The 18284-nt window shown below is 38.8% G+C and overlaps 1 protein-coding gene across 2 annotated transcripts in view; it reads left to right on the forward strand.

Moving 5' to 3' along the window:
* Positions 1 to 2056: 2056 nt before the first annotated feature.
* Positions 2057 to 18284, forward strand: part of CAB39 (calcium binding protein 39) — a 32446-nt gene continuing 16218 nt past the window's right edge. The window contains exons 1-2 of one of the 2 annotated variants that reach the window (XM_083364713.1): positions 2057 to 2238; positions 17914 to 18072. In XM_083364713.1, coding sequence (XP_083220839.1) covers positions 17959 to 18072 — 114 coding nt within the window. In that variant the 5' untranslated portion in view covers positions 2057 to 2238; positions 17914 to 17958. Of the gene's footprint in view, positions 2243 to 17913; positions 18073 to 18284 lie in introns of both variants that reach the window. The other variant, XM_083364714.1, reaches the window with a different exon arrangement.

Consider the following 18284-nt stretch of genomic DNA (forward strand, 5'->3'; position numbering starts at 1 on the left):
CAGTATCTTTGTGCCTGTCTGAATAATGTTCCTACACAGTTCCTCTTGTGGAAGTTTGGGTTGTTACTTTGCTAGTGGAACACTTGGTAAAGTGGGTGGTTTTCATAAAAATTTTATTGGCCAGTTGGGAGCAGAATATTGGACTATACACAACTTTAGACTGATTCAGTACAACTGTTCTAATGGTTTATCTTCCAGAGCAAAGCATTGGTGGTTTATTACAAGAAATATATCAAGAAAGTTTCCAAATTTCTGCAGAAAATCTAAATGCTGGACCATAACTAAATCATGGAAGAAATAAAATATAGTATTTCTGTCTGAGTGAATTGTTTAATCTTATAATTTCAGGATCAATATAGGATCAAGAGTCTGAACTTTAAAAAAAACTAGTACACATCTAGAGATTATGTTTGAATATTATGATTGAATATTCACATTATGCCTACAAATTCCTTCTTAATCTAGTATGCCCTTCTTCAACTTAATGTTTTCCAGATAGGCTACCATTACAATTCCAAATCCAATCATATCTAGAGAGTATGAAGTTGGCAAAGAAAGCACAGTACATACCTTTTTCCATTTAGTTCCAGGTACAACCATTTGTTGAAACTTGAAAGCTTTAACATAATTACAACCTACTATTATTTTAAATGAGGCATACACAGCACTAATATATTGGCTCTGAAAATTTGTTAGTCTCTCACAAATACCGTGAAGAAAATATTAGATTAGAAACCACCGCCTTGGTCCCAAAAGGCTAAAATAAGTCTGCTTAGAAAAGCTTTCCTTAGACAAAACCACAAGTTTCACTGTATTTTGAAGCCACAGAATGAATGCTCCAGTTGTCTTTCTTCTAGCAAAGGTATCCATAAAAACTATAGCTATGAGACTGAGACAAACGAAACAGTGCAAATCCTATACTTGGATCATCAAAGTAAGCCCCAGTGAGGTCACTGGCACTTGGTCTTTAGTTAAATATGCTCAGTAGCCTTATATCTTTCTATTGAGTTTGTAAGCTACATGTATGTAGCTCAAGGCGCTTTTTGCAGGGTTGCCACCCAAGCAAAAAGGAAAGAACCTCACCTAGTTCTTCAGAAGCAAAGAAAATTTCAAAAGTGCACCTTTGAAACCCCACCTTGTACTGCTGAGTCAATCAGAAAAAAACAGCAATCATACAAAAGGGATTCGATTAAAGTTTAACTTTTCTCCTCCTGAAGTCCCAGTGACCCACTTCCCCAAATATTTATTAAATATTGACCTGCACCACATTAAATTGCAAACTAGCCAAATACAGTGTGCTGAGCACGTTATGTGATTGCTGCGTCTATGGCTCAGTACTGTATAAACGTACACGGTTGCATTAATTCTGCAAACCGCAGTTAAATTAAGCTTGTCCAAAGGTATTGCACGGGCACAACCTAATTATACGTGAGATGGGAGAAAGCTTACATTTCTTCTTTCTGCAATCTTGGTGTGTTAAGAGTACGGTTATGTTCTCACGATATACCAAGGAACTCACTAGCCCATCCTATTTTAAACCTAGCTGGCTGTAAAAGCTCGGACTATACCAGGGGTCTTCAAACCTGACCCTTTTATGACTTGTGGACTTCAACTCCCAGAATTCCTCAGCCAGGCACGCTGGCTGAGGAATCTTGGGAGTTGAAGTCCACAAGTCATAAAAGGGCCAAGTTTGAAGACCCCTGGACTACACAGTAATTTATGGTGCAGGATGTCGTGCACATCCAGAAAACGAAGCAGGGTTAAATAGTGCTCGGTTGCAAAATATCTCGATATTATTGAGAAACATTTTAATGACAGGTCAGACTGTGACCGGCAATATCGAAGAAAGGCCACCGCGGACTTTGCCCAGGTCCAGCGGCATTCCCTACCGGCTTGCCATTGTATTCTCCAGAACGCCGGCGGGCAGCGAAGAGCGGCACTAGCCGCTCCGATTCCTCCGCGCCGCAGAGGGCAGCAGCGAGCTCGCGTTCCAACCGGGGCTCGAGCTTCCTTTCCCTTCCCGCCACTGCTCGTCAGTCGTTAGTATCCGCCGCCGGGCTGGGAAGGGAAGAGAAGGGAAAAGAAGAGCGGAGAGGGGGTCGGGTCGCTGCACAGCCAGGACCGCGGGGCGAGGGAGGGGCCAGCGAGGCCGACAACTAGTCGGCTGGGGCCTCGTCTGAAAGCGAGCCGACCCTCCAACGACAGCAGGCCGAGGCCGCCCGTCGCCTCAAGAAGAAGGTAGGTCGCGTTGGGTCTGCTCGGGCCTTGCGGGCCGCAGCTGACCAAGCCCAGCGCGGAGCGAAGCCTGTGTGTGTGTGGGGGGGGAGAGGCCTGTCTTGGGGAACATCCTTCGCTCCTTTTTGCTTTTCGAGGCCTGGCCTGGCCTGGCCTGGCCTGGCCGGGCGGGGCAAAGGCTCTGCCTTCCAAGCCGCCTAGTCGTGGAGTGGGCGAGGGAAAGCGTGTCTTGGACGGCGGGGTGTGCTGTGCGGACGGCCTGGCACAGCTTGAACCTCGTTGGGTGAAGAGAAGAGAAGCAGGTTTCTCGTTCTCGTCGTTTCACACCCCTGGGGCTTCTAATCCACCTCCGTGATCCTCACCGTGGAACTGCGAGGTGGGGATCAGTTCCGGCTTCACTGTTAAGGGGTGGTGGGGTGGTGGTGGTGGTCCAAAAGAGCCGCGCTCCTGGGCGACCCCGGACCGCTCCTTGCCTTTTAGTGCTGGGAAGGCCGAGCATAGTCATCTGTGTAAGCCAGATCCAGGGAAACTTGCCTTGCCTGGAACGGCTTGCCCATTAGTCCTGTCTCTCCGTGTTTAGGGAAGAAGAAGACCTTGTTCTATCCGGAAATGTTAGGTTTAAAAAAAAATGCGGCCTTTAAAACTGAAAGGCAAAGAGATTCTCGTTAGGTTTGTTCAGCCAGTTTAGTGGTGCTGCAGAAATGAAAAGTTATTTGCTTTTCTCTTGCAAAACCATTACGCACCCGGAGGCCCAGTTTAGGCAAACATATCTACATCGATAAAAGTAGCACATCTTCGTTGCTAGATTCGTTTGATATATGAATAGGCCTGGCGACTGTGTTTAAATATTTAAGCATAGTACTAGTTATTGCTGATGTTACCAGAGATTTACTGTATGTTATTCTCGGTGGTGTGTTATCTTGAGTTAATTGGTTTGACCTACTCTGGGTACTCAATCGCACTACAAAGCTAGATAATTTTGGCTTCTTAATGTTTATAAAAATGCATGCTTCTGTACTGATTTTCATAGAGCTGAAATTTATTTTTTCAGTTCTTGGTAATGTATGAAGAATAGCAGAAGGCAACAAAATGGCAGTGTAAATTTTTGTTTGGAAATTGTAGATCAAGGTCTTCAGAAAATGTTGCTTAATGAAGTTGCTTCTTTAAATAAAGTTTAATGAATATGTTTCAAATCATACAGAAGTTACAAATGTGGACTATAGACAAGCAGATCTAAAAGCTGAGAAATGAAACATAGTTAGATGGATAGAGGGGAAGGGAGAGAGAGAGATCTGTAAGCTCTTGATCAAATGAGTTCCTCTTTTTCAGTGGAAAAGCTGATAACAAAACTTTCCATGCTGATTAGTGAATGCAAAATAGAAATTTAAAGATGTAAACAATTTCCTTTTTGTTTCTAAACATAGAATAGTTATAAAGTATAAAGAAAAGTATCTTGACCATTTTGAATTATGTTTCCTGATGAAATGTCCTTTTAAACACATTCCAAGAAATGTTAAAAGAAAGTTTGTTTTTGATAAGGCTTTATATGACATATGCTGTAAATGAGGCTAATAAATTATTACATATATATGAAACTCTTAAAATTCTAAATTTATTTGTGGATACTAAGGAAAATGGGTATAAAATTGAATAGGATTTTTTTTATATATTTAGCATTCAAGTTATAATTCATTTATTTCTCCATTGTGATATTTTTAAGAACTTAACAATGCTACATCGCATAGAAAATATAATTGGGTACACTAAATTGCTTAAGTTTTTATCTTTATCTTCAAAAGATATCATTTTTACAAAAATAGCTTATAGCAAAGCAGATGAAGTATTATTTGATGCATGATAATCGTTTATTATTTAAGACAAAGATAATGTAACTTCCAAAATTGTTGTCATTTAATAGCATCATTTCTTTTCAGAAAACAAAGATATGTAAATAGTATAGTCCAACTGTAAGAAATTAGTTGATGTAGTTTTTCTTCACTGAATCCTAATAACTTCCAACAAAGCAGTATTGTTGCTTAATAACGTAAATCAGATACTTTGGTAACAGTTTTAAATATGTAAATTTAACTATCATAGAGTTTCTTAAATTAAGCTCATTTTCTCTCAGTATCAGTACTTCCTTCTCTCTCTCTCTCTCTCTCTCTCTCTCTCTATCTCCATCCATCCCTGTCTGGTGACATTTGGGATGGCTTTTTATGGGGCTTGAAGGTTGCACTTAGACTGGAGTATTTGAGAAAGCCTCCCTGGCTTTTTGGATAATGGCTATTGTTTCCACTAGCCCTGTAAATATTCATTGCAATTACATGCATTTTGGAAATCACATAACAGCTTACTGTACACCCATGCCTACTGACTGTTTCAGTGTTAAAAGACTCTTAAGAGATTATATCATGTATTACTGTTAGTCACAGGCCAATGACTGGTTCTGTGAAGTTATGTCAAGAATGCTCTACCTCCCTGAAATGTCTAGATTCCTAAGATAAAATGTTTGTTCAGGAGGGAAGAATATTTCTGATTCTGATATGATTGACATTGTTTACAATATTTGTTTTTAAAATTATATTTTTACTATACTTTTATTTTAATAAAGCTACTTAGTATCTGTCTAGTTCTGTACTTCTTTAGAAATACTAGCATTTTAAGTAATGTCATGAATTCATGAGTGTAAGACTAATATCTGCAAAGTTAAAAGTCCAATGAAAATAACATCACTACCGGTAATTAAAACATAGCTCCTAAGATATATTTCCATATGGCCTGTTCCTTTGAGAACAATTTCAAGGCAATTTCTTTAAGTTGGAAATCATCTTACTAATCACACATGTATTTAAATTTTACTAGATTTTTCTTGATATTTAATCAGACTTAGTGTGTATATTACATTAATATGGTAATAATTGTTTGCAGTATATTTGATGGCAAATTAGATTTTCCGCTATTGAAGCCTAAAAGTGAATTTTCAGTATCTTTGTCACATAATCAACTGATTAAGAAAAGAAACTGTGATTGCTCCCTTAATAGAAAAATCCTAGATGCTCATGATGATTTTATGAAAGCTGCTTACTTGCAAATCAAGACTCTAAAATCATGTTGGAAGTAGCAGAATTTTGTTTGGCATCTTGCCAGAAATGTAGGAAATAGAAAAAAGTAGAGAGTATTGGTTTCCCTTTTCATTATTTCAATTTACATTGATTTCTGTAGACTTTAGTCTTTTGCAGCCTGTATATTTCTGATTTTATTTTAAAATGAAACAGTGTAATACTTCTTTGCTACTTGTTTGAGATGATAGTAAGTTTGACTGGTTGGTTTAGAAACCATGACAATGTTGTATGTATATATTTCAGGATCAATTTCTACTTCATATTTCATGGAAAAAAATCTGTTCTGAAGTGTTAATGGTATGTGTGCTGGTCTTTTCATTAGATGGATACCTGTTTTTTAAATTAATAATTGAAGCCCAGCCAGAAATAGCCTAATTCTTTAATTTATATTCTAAGAGGAAATCCAGCAGTTAAAAGATGTATAGTAAGATTTACAATTTGCTTTCAAAATAAAGCATCTTTATTTCAGGAAATGTTTACAGAATAAATATTAAATTAATGAAACTGATTAATTCAGTCATAGTTATTTTTCATAGCAATTTAGGTACTGTAAAATCAGGCAATATTGTGCTACTTATAAATAAATGCTTTAAATGCTGTATATAACAGTTGAACCGGTATAGATTTTTAGGATCAAGTTGACAATTTTGTTATTATATTTTATATTTAATTATTTGGCAGAGTTCCAATTACAGGTGGGATATCTAGAGGCCCTTTCACCCTCTTGTGCAAATAAATGTTCTCTTGTTGAGTATTTAAGCAACACCTGATGACTTACTGTACTGAATTTTGGCAACTCTTTCCTGATTGTGCTGTAAGAAACAAAATTCCAGTCATATTAGGGCTGCTTCATGGGACTGTACTGAATCACAGTAGTGTACATTTGTGAATATCTTTTACGCAACATTTTTTCAAATGTTACAGAAAGGATGGAACTTATGCTATTATTTTTGTTTGTTGACAAAACTTAATTTGTAACACGTATTAGCCTAATGCTGATATAATCTTTCAAAATGTGATAGTTTTATATTAAACTTGTATATTATCCTTGCAAACAATCCCAATCTCATTTACAGATTCTTAAAGCATTTCAAAGTAAAGTAAATTGTTGAGGTTAGGATTATTTTTATAGTAGGTAGTACTTTGGATGGGGAAGGGAACAAAGTATTTTAGTGTGGGTTGAGCATGGGCATACATGTAATACCTGTCACCTTAAACCAGATCATATCACCTTATCAGATCATATTGAAGTTCTGGACATTTATCCAATCCCATGAAAAGTAATAGCTTTATATTGAGAGGTGCTTTATAAACACACATTTCTAATGCACACTTACATATTTGTATTATGTATAAAAAGACAACTTTACAGTTAGTCCTTGTTTAATAACCTAATTTTGGTGGCTAAGTGATATCATTAGGTGAAACATCACATGACTGCATTGCTGCATCACATGACTGCATTGCTTAGCAACTCAGTAGTCCTAGTTGTTGTTATTAGGCCAGAACCTCACACTTCTACTGCCCTGCCTCTCTAGTCTCCAATTCCCCTCATTTTCCTATCTCCCCCCCCCCATCTTCACCCTTTTGGATACTCTACCCTCCACTGCCCCATCACCCTACACTCTATCCTGCACCTTGGCCCTTTGTACTCTTCTCATACCTTGGCCATACCTTCCACCTCCTTTATCTTTGTTGTCTTCTTCCTCTCACTGCTGACAAGGCACAGCTGTCCATTCACAAAGCAGCTACTAAAGAGCCAGAATGTTAGGGATAGCAGGAACATTGGAGTGCAGGACAGAAAAGGCAACAGAACCAAGGGTGACCAGAAGAGTAGTGATGGGGGGAGATAGGCAAGTGAGGAGGGGGGGAAGCAGAAGTGTACCTTGCAGTACTAAATGCAGGTGGACTGCCAAGCACCTGAATTTTGATCATGTGACCACGGGAGTTGCAACAGTCAAAACTTTGCAGACCAATTGTAAGTAGCATTTATATCTATCATAACTTTAAATAGTTGCTGAACAAACACTAATGACCACCATTTTGACTAATGCCTGCATTTATGACCTCAGTGTCCCTCAGTCACATGATCACCATTATAGTCAATATGAATTGTCCTGTGTCTCAGCTGTTTTTATTCCTTGCCTGCAGAGAGTAAGGGGTTACAAGAGGGTAAGCAGGTATGCAATGGGAAATACACATTGAAATTAATGTGGCTTTTCTCCCCCCACAAAGAGTGGAGAGATTGTCTAAATAAGGAAAAGGGGGTAAAAAGGAAAAACCCAAGTTAAATAAATAGATACATAGTTTGCCTAATTGTAGGCAGTCTCCTGTGTGTGGCTTTTTTTTTTTGGTGGTCTCCTCCCTACTGGCAGAGTGGAGATATTGGAGAAGAAGGGGTTTCAAGAGAGAAGGCAGGCACACAATGGGAAATACACCGGGCGGTTTACAAGTGAGCTTGTGGCTGCCAGCCTTGGGCATGCTTGAGCTGCTAGTCTACTGCATTCCTTTCAGTATGTATTCCTTATTGTGTGCCTGCTTACCTCTTAGTAATCCTTTCCTCTCCAATGAATATAAATGCAAACAATTCTTTGCTTGCTTATTATCCCAGAATTTGAATGAGCATTCTAAAGGGTGGGAAGTAGGGAAAAGGAAAGCACAGTATTGTGATTTCCCATTTATTGATGATTTCACTTAATGATACAGCTGCCAGTCCCAATAGTAGTTGCTAAATGAGAACTACCTATATGCTGCATGTTGTTGATTTAGCTGAAATATTTCTGGACAATGAACAGTTTAAAAAATACATAAAAATGAAGTAGGATGAATCACAGAATCAAATGTAATGTAACAGTTCACCAACATTCCTGGATTTGTGTGTGGGGAGGAAGAAGATGGTTATGCGTGAGCAGCCAGCAAGCGCATGCATGAGCACACAGCTCCATTTGCATGAGTGGCGTGCACATGCGCCTGCCACTCATGGAAATGGAGGATGTTTGTTCGCTGCTCACGCAAGTGAGATATGCGTGCGCTCACCAGCCCTTTCCACAACCTGGTTGCAATCCCCTTATGGCCCACAGTCCACAGGTATACAACACAGGTATAAAACATCAACACAATCATTTATTTTCTGATGCTAAGATGAATGTCAGTCTAAACTGTAACATGGTGGTGTTTGCTTTAAGAGAAGATTGTCCATGGTAATAAATGTTAGAATAGAGAAGGCCATCTTTTGGCTGATGCCAAATGAATGTCTGCATAATATACCTGTAGGGCCTCTGTAGCAGAGAATGTTCTGTCAGTTGCCATAATCCCACATTGTTGTGCTTCATTGATTGCTAAAAAAACCCCACCCTTTAAATCTGGCCTAGGAACAAGTTCTGTTTGAGAGAATCTGTACTGCGTCATAGTTTTTGTATGTGAACTTTTTATTAGAGATGGGGAGAGTTTATGCAGGTTTATTGACAATAGTTATTTGAGCCAGTCTAGAGGTAAAAAAGATCAGAATCGTGAAAGCAGTGGTATTCCCCGTGACACTCTAGGGCAGAGGTTCCCAACCTTTTGGGCACCAGGGACTGGTGCATGGTTTTGTGTGCTGCCTTTGCTTGTTTGTGCGGACCGGTTGCTGCATGCGGACCGGGGATTGGGGACCCCTGCTCTAGGGAAGCAAAAGCTGGAATTTGAAGTAGGACAGAAAGAATATTGACTCTTCGGAATTTTAGTATTGATGAAGTCTCCCGAAATTGTCATGGACAGCCAAAGAAACAAACCAATGGATCATCAAGCAGAGCAATCACAGAGGTCTTACTCAAGGCACAAATGACCAAAAATTATCTTACTTTGACAGATTATGGAAAACCTAGCTCTCTGGAGAAGGGAATGCTGGAAAAGGTGTAAGGAAAAAGAAGAGGATGACGAACAGCAGGGGGGATAGACTCAGTTATTATGATGATAGGTACATCATTGGAAGACCTGAAGGACAAGGTTAGGCACAGATTCTAATGAAGAACATCTCATAGTTGACAAAGAGTTGATGGCATATAATCAGTGAATTAAAAATTGGCTTGATGGTCATGACTATTTTCACAGATGCTTTATAATCCCAAATGCAATAAATTTTCAGATCTTTGAATAGAAACAACTCCTGCACCTGAGTTATAATACTGAGTTATAATATCGCCAGTATTATAAATGTAGCAATTATGAGACTGATAACTTTTTTCATTTTTGTCTACACTGTAAATCAGGCAGTTACATGTGGGCCTTTGTGTTCTTCTCTAAATGTCTTAAACCTGTACACATATGGCTCTTTAGGTTGCTATCAGTACTTATGCATTTGAATGTAGCTTATATAATTGCTATTACAAAGTGTTAGACATCAGTTGCAGATAGCTTATTGATTAGAACCATTCCTTAAGCGAATAAAATGATAATTTACATCTTATAAAATTGTTCAGAATTTCTAAAAGATCTAATTATCCATACATTACATTAATTATAATGGCCATTATACCACAATCAGTTTCAAAAGCTGCATTATTGTTGTACATGCATTGGAAATACAAAGTTATTTCAGTAACTGAATTCTTTTAATATTTATTTGAAAGTGTTAATGAAGACATAGGAGTGTCAATTTATGTATCCATTTCTCTTGGTTAAATAATAATTGACTTAAGTGTAGAGCAGATATGGGCATTTTATGGCCTGTGGGCCACATCCGGCTCTTTGTCCCTATCCAGACACAGGTGGGGGTGGGGGCAGTGGTGGCAGCCCTCCACAATGTTCCAGTTTCTCATGTGGCCCCCTGGGAATATTATTTGCCCACCCCTGCTGTAGAGAATAAGGCAGATTACCTTGACAGAGATTTGCAATTTCCTTTGCTAAGGTGATACACTATAAAACACTTTTTAAGTCCAGAACATCCAGGTAACATTCAAAACAAGCTCAGACAGACACCTCCCTAATTCAGTAACTTACCAGAAGTTGGAAGACGTACAACATAATCAAACTTACAAGATTTTGTTATTATAAAAATAAAAAATAAACAATCATTTTTGTGTTCCTGTACAGTTGATTTATTGGTCTGGTGTACCTAGTGAGGCTGACAGGGACTTTTGCCATATCAATCAAATATTTAATGATCCTGGTCACTTAAGTAATTTGAAAAAATCAGCTTTATTCTGTTGCCTTTGCTAGATATTGCTTGAATAATATAATAGCTTAATGAAAATTTGTGCCTTCATACATGTTTCCCAAAACATATCTTTATCCCTTTTCTCCTTGTATGAGGCTGTTCAAAATGTTACCCAGTTTGGTTTGTTAATACAGTAAGGTTATCTAGAGATAGATTTGTCAATGTAGCAATGTACTTTTGTCGTTTGCCCAGCAGCAGTTCCATTTATGGTTCCAACAGTTGTGATATGATATTAGTAGGATGTAGCTATTAGCTAGGGGCAATTGTTTGCCATAGGCAACCAAAACATTTTGAATAATTAGATTCCATGATTGAAATGAAGTTTTGTCATGCATAATTTCTTTTGAAACTAGTGCTTTTTGCAACTTACATGTCTGGCTCCACAGTGTCTAGGGAAGCTAAATGATGTGCTTTGTAAATCAGTTACAATGGGTGTGTTTGAAGCAATCTAATTCAGGGACATAACACTTTAAAATAACAAAATATTGAAACTGTGGAATTTATGGCATCCTCTTTGTCATGAAAGACTCAAGTAGCCTTTTTGTGTGCTAAAATAGTATGCAAATTCCTTCTGCACTTAATATGGAACTGTTGCATTATTTTCTCCTTCTCCTCACCCACACTAAATATGAATTAAATAATTCTATAATTATTTCTTCTAGAATAGTCTTTTATATAATTATACTTCTAGAATTGTCTTTTGCATTGCACTATGAGTATTGGAATAATGTTCAGTTACAGAAACACTTGTATTTTCTTTCCACAGTCTCTCTGATACTAAACATGCAAATTAGAAACATTCCTTTATCATCTTCAGGATTGAAATATGCAGAAAATATTTATATTGCTAGTTGAAATTAAATTTTCCAGCTGGGAAGCAATACAATTTATAAATACAGTCCTTGATTGACGACCCTCAATTGGGACCGGAATTTCCATTGCTAAGACAAGGCAGTTGTTAAATGAGTCATGCATGGTTTTGTGACATATTTTTGCCATGGTTGTTAAGTGAATCACTGCAGCTGTTAAAGTGAATTGCATGCTCGTTAAGCAAATCTGTTTTCCCCCTTCTGTGCTTATTGGAAGCCAGCTGGGAAGGTCACAGATGATGATCACATTAGGCTAGGATGTTGTAACCACGTGACTTTGGTGATGCTGCGATGGTCATATGTGCAAGGACCAGTTGTAAGTCATTTCTTTCCATGCTGTTGTAACTTTACTAAAGATTTGGTTGTAATTCAAAGACTACCTGTATTTATGTAGTTTTGCTTCAAGTTTTTAAAAGAGTTTTCTGACACTATGGAATACTTTTATAATCTTCAATTAGCTTGCAATGTGTAGATAAAGTTTTAATTAGCAAAAGTATTTACTTCTATTATAAATGAGATTTCATTCAATTATGTGAAGTGAACACATCGTTTAGTGTTAGGTTATATTAATTTGGGCAATATGAAAAATAATATATTTGCTTTTAACGTCACCAAGACCTGTATTATAAAATGCTATAGTTCTTTTATTTTTAAAATGAGTTAAAATGAAGATGGGGGATACAACATATTGAAGTTGTGCTTATATTATGGTAGATAATTAATAGGTTTTTTCCATGTCAATCAAGATTTGAATGAAATTGTGAAAGAGACTTGACAAGTATATTGATTATGCAGAAAAGTATTTTACTTTGTTGAATTGTTAAAATGATTTGAAAGAACTTGATACAATGTTATATATTTAATTATGTTGATTGAAGTTGAAGGAATAATTCAATCAAATTGTCATTGAATTAAAGCTTCCCAGAGTCATATTAATAACTTTTTGGGTTCTCTAGGTATTATCCTTCAAAGCAGAATAACATGATAATTAAAACTGTTACTGTTTGATTAATAAATATAATGAAAAAAAGTCAGCATCCTTGTAGAAATATTTAATATAAATACTTAAATGGTTGGTATTTACATAGATTATGCAAAGGATGACAAATACCAAACGTGCACTGAGTACATTGCCATTAATCTATGTAATTATGGTGTATAAATTATAATTTCAATCTATGTCCTTATTTGGTGTAGGCACCAAGCTTGAAACTGGGAGATTGTGAATTTTAGTCCTGCCTTAGACACAAAGCCAGCTGGATGACCTTCACCCAGACAGTTTTTCAGCCCTAGAAAGCAGGCAATGGCAAACCACTTCCAAAATCTTGCCAAGGAAATTGCAGAGATTAATCCAGGCAGTCTCCAGGAGTCAAATCTGATTTGAAAGCTTAAAAAAAATCCACACTCCCCAAAGTCCTAATTAGTTCTGTTATTGCGCAAAGGGTACTATAACAATAGCCACCATTTTCATGCATGCACATAGTATATGATTAAGGATATATGAAAACCAATATATGCAAGGGTTCATGGAACAGATGAGAACAGATTGTAGTGACCAGGTAATTGAATTTTATTATTTAAATGGACCCTTATAGTTCTGATTCTATAAATTGGCTTCTTTTAATCTGTCGTCATTACATGCATTATACATAACAAACCAAAGACATTTCTTTTGGTGGTGTAGCGGCATTTGATGATGTGCATTTATTGAATAAAGTGACTTAAAAGTTACAGCTTGTGCCTTTCTATAAGGGCTAAAATGCTTTATTCTTGTCTTGTTGAATATTATTGGTATTCTTATATTAGCAATTAGAGAATATATGAAAAAGCGTCTATTCTTTGTTGTGCATTATACTGGTAGCCCAGCATGTTTGTTTCAAGATCAAAGTTACTTGCTTTGGGTTTACATGTGTTACTGAATGAAAAACAATGCAAGGAACTGTATCTTTGCCAGTATTATCACGTGATCACCATGAATACTATCATTGTGTTAGCATTGTCATCTGCCAGTTAACATTTAAAGCTAGATTAGTAGCTGCTATTACTGTAGCTATTTAGTGGTATAACGTGTACATTTCTGCCCATCAGTGTCAGAACATTTCAGCTTTAGGCTTGTTTATAGTTTAATTATATCATGTGTCTTGGATGCATCATAATTTGGAAATTTTATAATAGCTGTGAATTCATAGATTGAAAGTAAGGTCCTTCATGATTTTAAAACACAACAAAGCATATCCAATTCAATGTTATATTGATTATACATTCATTTTAGGCATAAATTATCAATTGTATTGTGTTTAAAAATCAGTTAAAAAGGGTGGTATAGTCTCAAGCTCTTAGAATGATGACATTGGGCTTTGACAGAATTTATGAAATCTCCCCACCCACCTGGGCTGGAGGCAGGCCCAAGATCTGTGGGTACCTAGCCTGGCCCAAAGGACCCGTTGGAGCGGGAAGGATAGGTGGGCAGGAGCAGTTGCCATCTCCCTGTGTTTGTAAGGGCTGGCTAAATGCCTGAATTTTCCTCACATGACCATAGGGCACTACAGTAGCCATAGCTGAAGCTCCTGGCTGCATGCTGGGCTGCTGGAGATGATGCTGGAGAGGGGAGGCGGAGACCAGCAATGCTGGTTTTAGGGACGGGCGCCGGATGCTGACTGGTTGAATGGGGGGTGGAGCTAAGGGAATTGCCGGTATATAAGGCACTGGGAGCAAGTCACTCCCAGTGCTGACTTTATTTGCTGTTATTCGCCATCAATAAACACTGGTCAGAACGTTCCTGACTAGCCAGCTACCTTGTTGACCATCATTTATCATTTGTGGAACCAGGGCTGGTAAGGACTCTGACATGGATGCTGCAGTTGTTGTAAGTGCGAGGATCTGTTGTAAGTCAGATTTTTTCAGTGCTGTTCTAATTTCGAACTGGTTGAATGTCAAGAACTATATTTTCCGTTTCCCTCTTTTGACATTGTACAAAAGTTGCTGTCTAAATGGGGATCATATAACTAAACATAGAACCCCATTATCGCTATAATAGCTCTAAAGTAATTAACACTTAGTTGTTTCATTATTACCCTTTAAATAGTTCTGTTTGTTAATTAATTCTGAACTACTAACTGTTCCTAATTCTAGTTTTATGAATCAAGCATATACAGGTAGTCTTCCACTTACAACAGTTCAAAATTAAGTGGCACTGGAAAAAGTGACTTAATGATGTTTTTTTACATGACCATTGCAGCATCCCCAGGTCATGTGATCAAAATTGAGATGCTTGACAACTGGCTCATATTTATTATGTTTGCAGTACCAAGGTCATGTAATCAGCTTTTGTAACCTGAGGAGCAAAGTCAATGGGAAAGACAAATTCACTGAACAACTGTGTTACTAGAAAGGTCGTAAAATGGGGCAAATGTACTTAACAAATGTCTCACAAAGCAACAGAAATTTTAGGCTCAATTCTGGTTGAAAGTAGAGTACAAGCTGTATGTGAGTCTCAAAAATATATACTGTATAATATTATTGGTAGGAATAACAGACAATCTATAATGGACTGCTGAAGGAAAATCAGAATGAGAATATACAGTACATAGAACTTCTTTTTCACAATACTGTAAACTTAGATTTATATCAGTAGTTCAACTTTAAACAAATTTCCAGAACTCCTTAGTTTTGCTAACTTGGAAACTGAATCAGTATGAATCATAAACAAGCAGTATGTTGTTCCTTTCTACTACTGTATAATGATCTTACTTTAAAAGGCCATAAATGCATGTGAAATATTTGAAGGAATTATTGAAATGTGTAAATAGGTCTGAGGCAGTTTTGGGACTCCTTGGCATGCTGCAACTTAGGGGTTTCTTGGCATGCCACAGCTCTGGGGCTGTAAACCCCCCCTGAGCCACGGCATGTAGCCGCAGGTGCCCCTGGAAGCCCCAGCTGTTCCAGCCCAGTCCCAGTCATTCTTGCCACCTTGCGCTTCAAAGTCCTTGCATCTGCTGCCTAACTGACCTTCATATGTTCTTGCTCCTGATGATGGTGAGATATGCCTGGCTGCAGCTTTGTAAGCCAACTTCCAGATATTTTGCAAGGAAACTGCAATCTTAGGAAGAAAGTCTTGTGCAGCCAATACCTACCTTGAAAAGGACTTGGTCAGCAATGGGACAAGATGATGGAAGTCAACTAAGCTAGCAGGAGCCATTGTGCACAGGTGGCCAAAGGGAATAAGTGGGGAAGATGGGGAGGGGGGAGTAGAAGCACCTTGGTGGTCCTAAGTGCGGGTGTGGGCTACGGGCCTGAATTTTGAGCACATTATTGCAAGGGCACTGCAGTGGCCTTTAACTTTGTGCATGGGTGGAAAGTCCTTTTGTTCAGCCCTGCCGTAACTTCAAATGGTTACTGGACAAATATTTATTTATTTATTTTTGGGACTTATATGCCGCCCTATCTCCCGAAGGACTCAGGGCGGCTAACAACAATTAAAAAAAAACAATACAAAAATTAAAAAAGAATTAAATAACAGCCCCAAAATAAATTAACTACACAGTTAAAAATTAAAACATATTTAAAAACCCATCATCAATCCAGGTCAGCCTGATGGAAGAAGAAAGTTTTGAGGTTGCGGCGAAAGGACCGGAGGTCCGGGGCCATCCGAAGCTCAAGGGGGAGTTGGTTCCAAAGGGCTGGTGCTCCCACAGAGAAGGCCCTCCCCCTAGGGTTCACCAGCCGACATTGTCTGGCCGACGGCACCCTGAGGAGGCCCTCTCTCGAGTTTTAACTCGAGAACTATATGTAATTTTAAAAGCCAAATGGAGCCATTGTTTAGGAAAAATACACTTTAATCTTTTTTCTTTGATTGAAAGGCACATCTGGCGGTCTGCATCACGCACCTCCCGCCCCCCTCACCTCCCCCTCTCCGCCTGCTGCTGCCGGAGGGCTGGCCTGGTATTCACAGTGCGCCGGTCGAGGGGCTGGCAGGCTCTGGCTGCTGACGGACACCATCAGCTCCCATGCACTCGCTGGCCTCTGTGTGCGGGGGCCGATGGTGTCAGGCAGCAGCCACCCCGGCCCATGCCTCGCCTTGCCCTGTGCCAATGGCACCCCTGCCCTGCCCCTTGTTTTGCCTCAACTCACCCCACAGGAGAAGCTTCCTGCCCACCGCCTTACCTGCCAGAGTCCCCCTGGATGTCCCCCAACCCTGTCCAGCCCCCTATAGGCGTCCTCCCCATTGAACAATGGCATGGTGGCCACACCCACCCACTCAGCTGTGACCACTGGAGCCATGCCCACCCAGTGGACCATGCCCACCCAGTGGACCATGCCCACCCAGCACCCCTGAGGGCACCACAATGCTTATGTGGCCCTCAGTGAAATTGAGTTTGACACCCCTGGAATAGAGGCAGCCAACCAAACCTAATTCCTGTGGAAATGCTTGAATTCCACCTCCAGAAGCTCCCAGCCAGCCTTAACCATGTTAGTTCAGATTTGTAAGGACTAACTAGGCAATTACATTTTGCTTCCTAAGTACATTTCATGGGGCAGCTATGTTCCCTTAGCCTTCACCAAGCTTTTTTTTTTTGTAAATAGCCCTTCAGCTTTTTTTTTTTTTAAAAAACTGTTTTTGCTCCCAGTCATAAAATAACAAGGGATTAATTATTAAATAGCACTTTTACCTACTTGGATGCTGAAAAACTAATTAAATAAATTCAGGTTGAACTTGATTCCTGTGCCGATATCCTTACAGATAATATATCTTTTCAGCAACAGTATGGAAGTGATTTTCCATTGCCTTCTCCCAGGATGCCTCCAGACATGGTATTCTCTGGAACTGTCTTGCTCAGTTACTAATGAAGCCTGATCCTACTTAGTTTCTAAAACAGATAAATTTTGAGTAGGAGCTACCACCTGTATATTTTATAAAATTGAAAAAACAAACTGCAAAAATTGTGTGGAACTGTTCTATACCAGCTCCCCCCCCCAACCTTTTGTGTTCCATGGAGGGCTTTTTTTCTGTGGGCCATGGAGACGTGGTTTTGCTTACTGCCTGTATCCTGTGCGTGCATGGATGGGGCTTCGCTTGCTGGCACGGCCCGGTTCCTGGTGGGCCTCTGACTGGTGCCGGTTCACAGTCGGTTGGTTGAGGACTCTTCTATAGGGATAATATTTTGCATATTTAAGATGGCTCTAATCTGTAGTTTAAAGCATTTGGTCTGCAGGTGGTTTTTGGAAAGTTTATTGCCCAAAACGTTAAAAAAGTCAGAACTGTTTTGTATCTGTAAAATATTAATTTGAAAATTAATTAATTTGGACAGGCTAAATTCTAATTTTTATAAAGGTTGCTAACTTCTGTGGAATTAAACTTATACACTCCATGCATTTACTTCAGTGTTCTGCGGCAATTTGAAGCTGAAAATCTCAGGCTCAATTCAGCTTTTTTGTATCCAGGTGTTACATGCTTTCTTTACTACTCTTAACTCTCTCCCTTCTTAATTTTTAGGTAAAAGAAGACTTCTAGAAGAAAAGACACTTGTCGTTTGCAAGCATGCCATTTCCCTTTGGCAAATCACACAAGTCTCCTGCAGACATAGTGAAGAATTTGAAAGAAAGTATGGCAGTTCTAGAAAAACAAGATATTTCTGACAAGAAGGTAGAAAAGGTAAAGTTTACATTTTCTTTTTATGGAACTGTCCTGGAGGGATTGTTTAGTGGTACAAATTTTCCCAAGCACTTTTGTTAATCCTCAGCAGCAGTATCTGTTGTTTTGTTTTTGGCAAATAATGATTATAACCTTTGTAGCAGGACATTACATGGGAAATGTACTTCTGCTGCAGCTTTTCCAACTCTTACTAATTTGTTATCAGCATTATT

This window comes from Vipera ursinii (assembly GCF_947247035.1).
Source record: "Vipera ursinii genome assembly, chromosome: 5".
Taxonomy (NCBI): Eukaryota; Metazoa; Chordata; class Lepidosauria; order Squamata; family Viperidae; genus Vipera; species Vipera ursinii.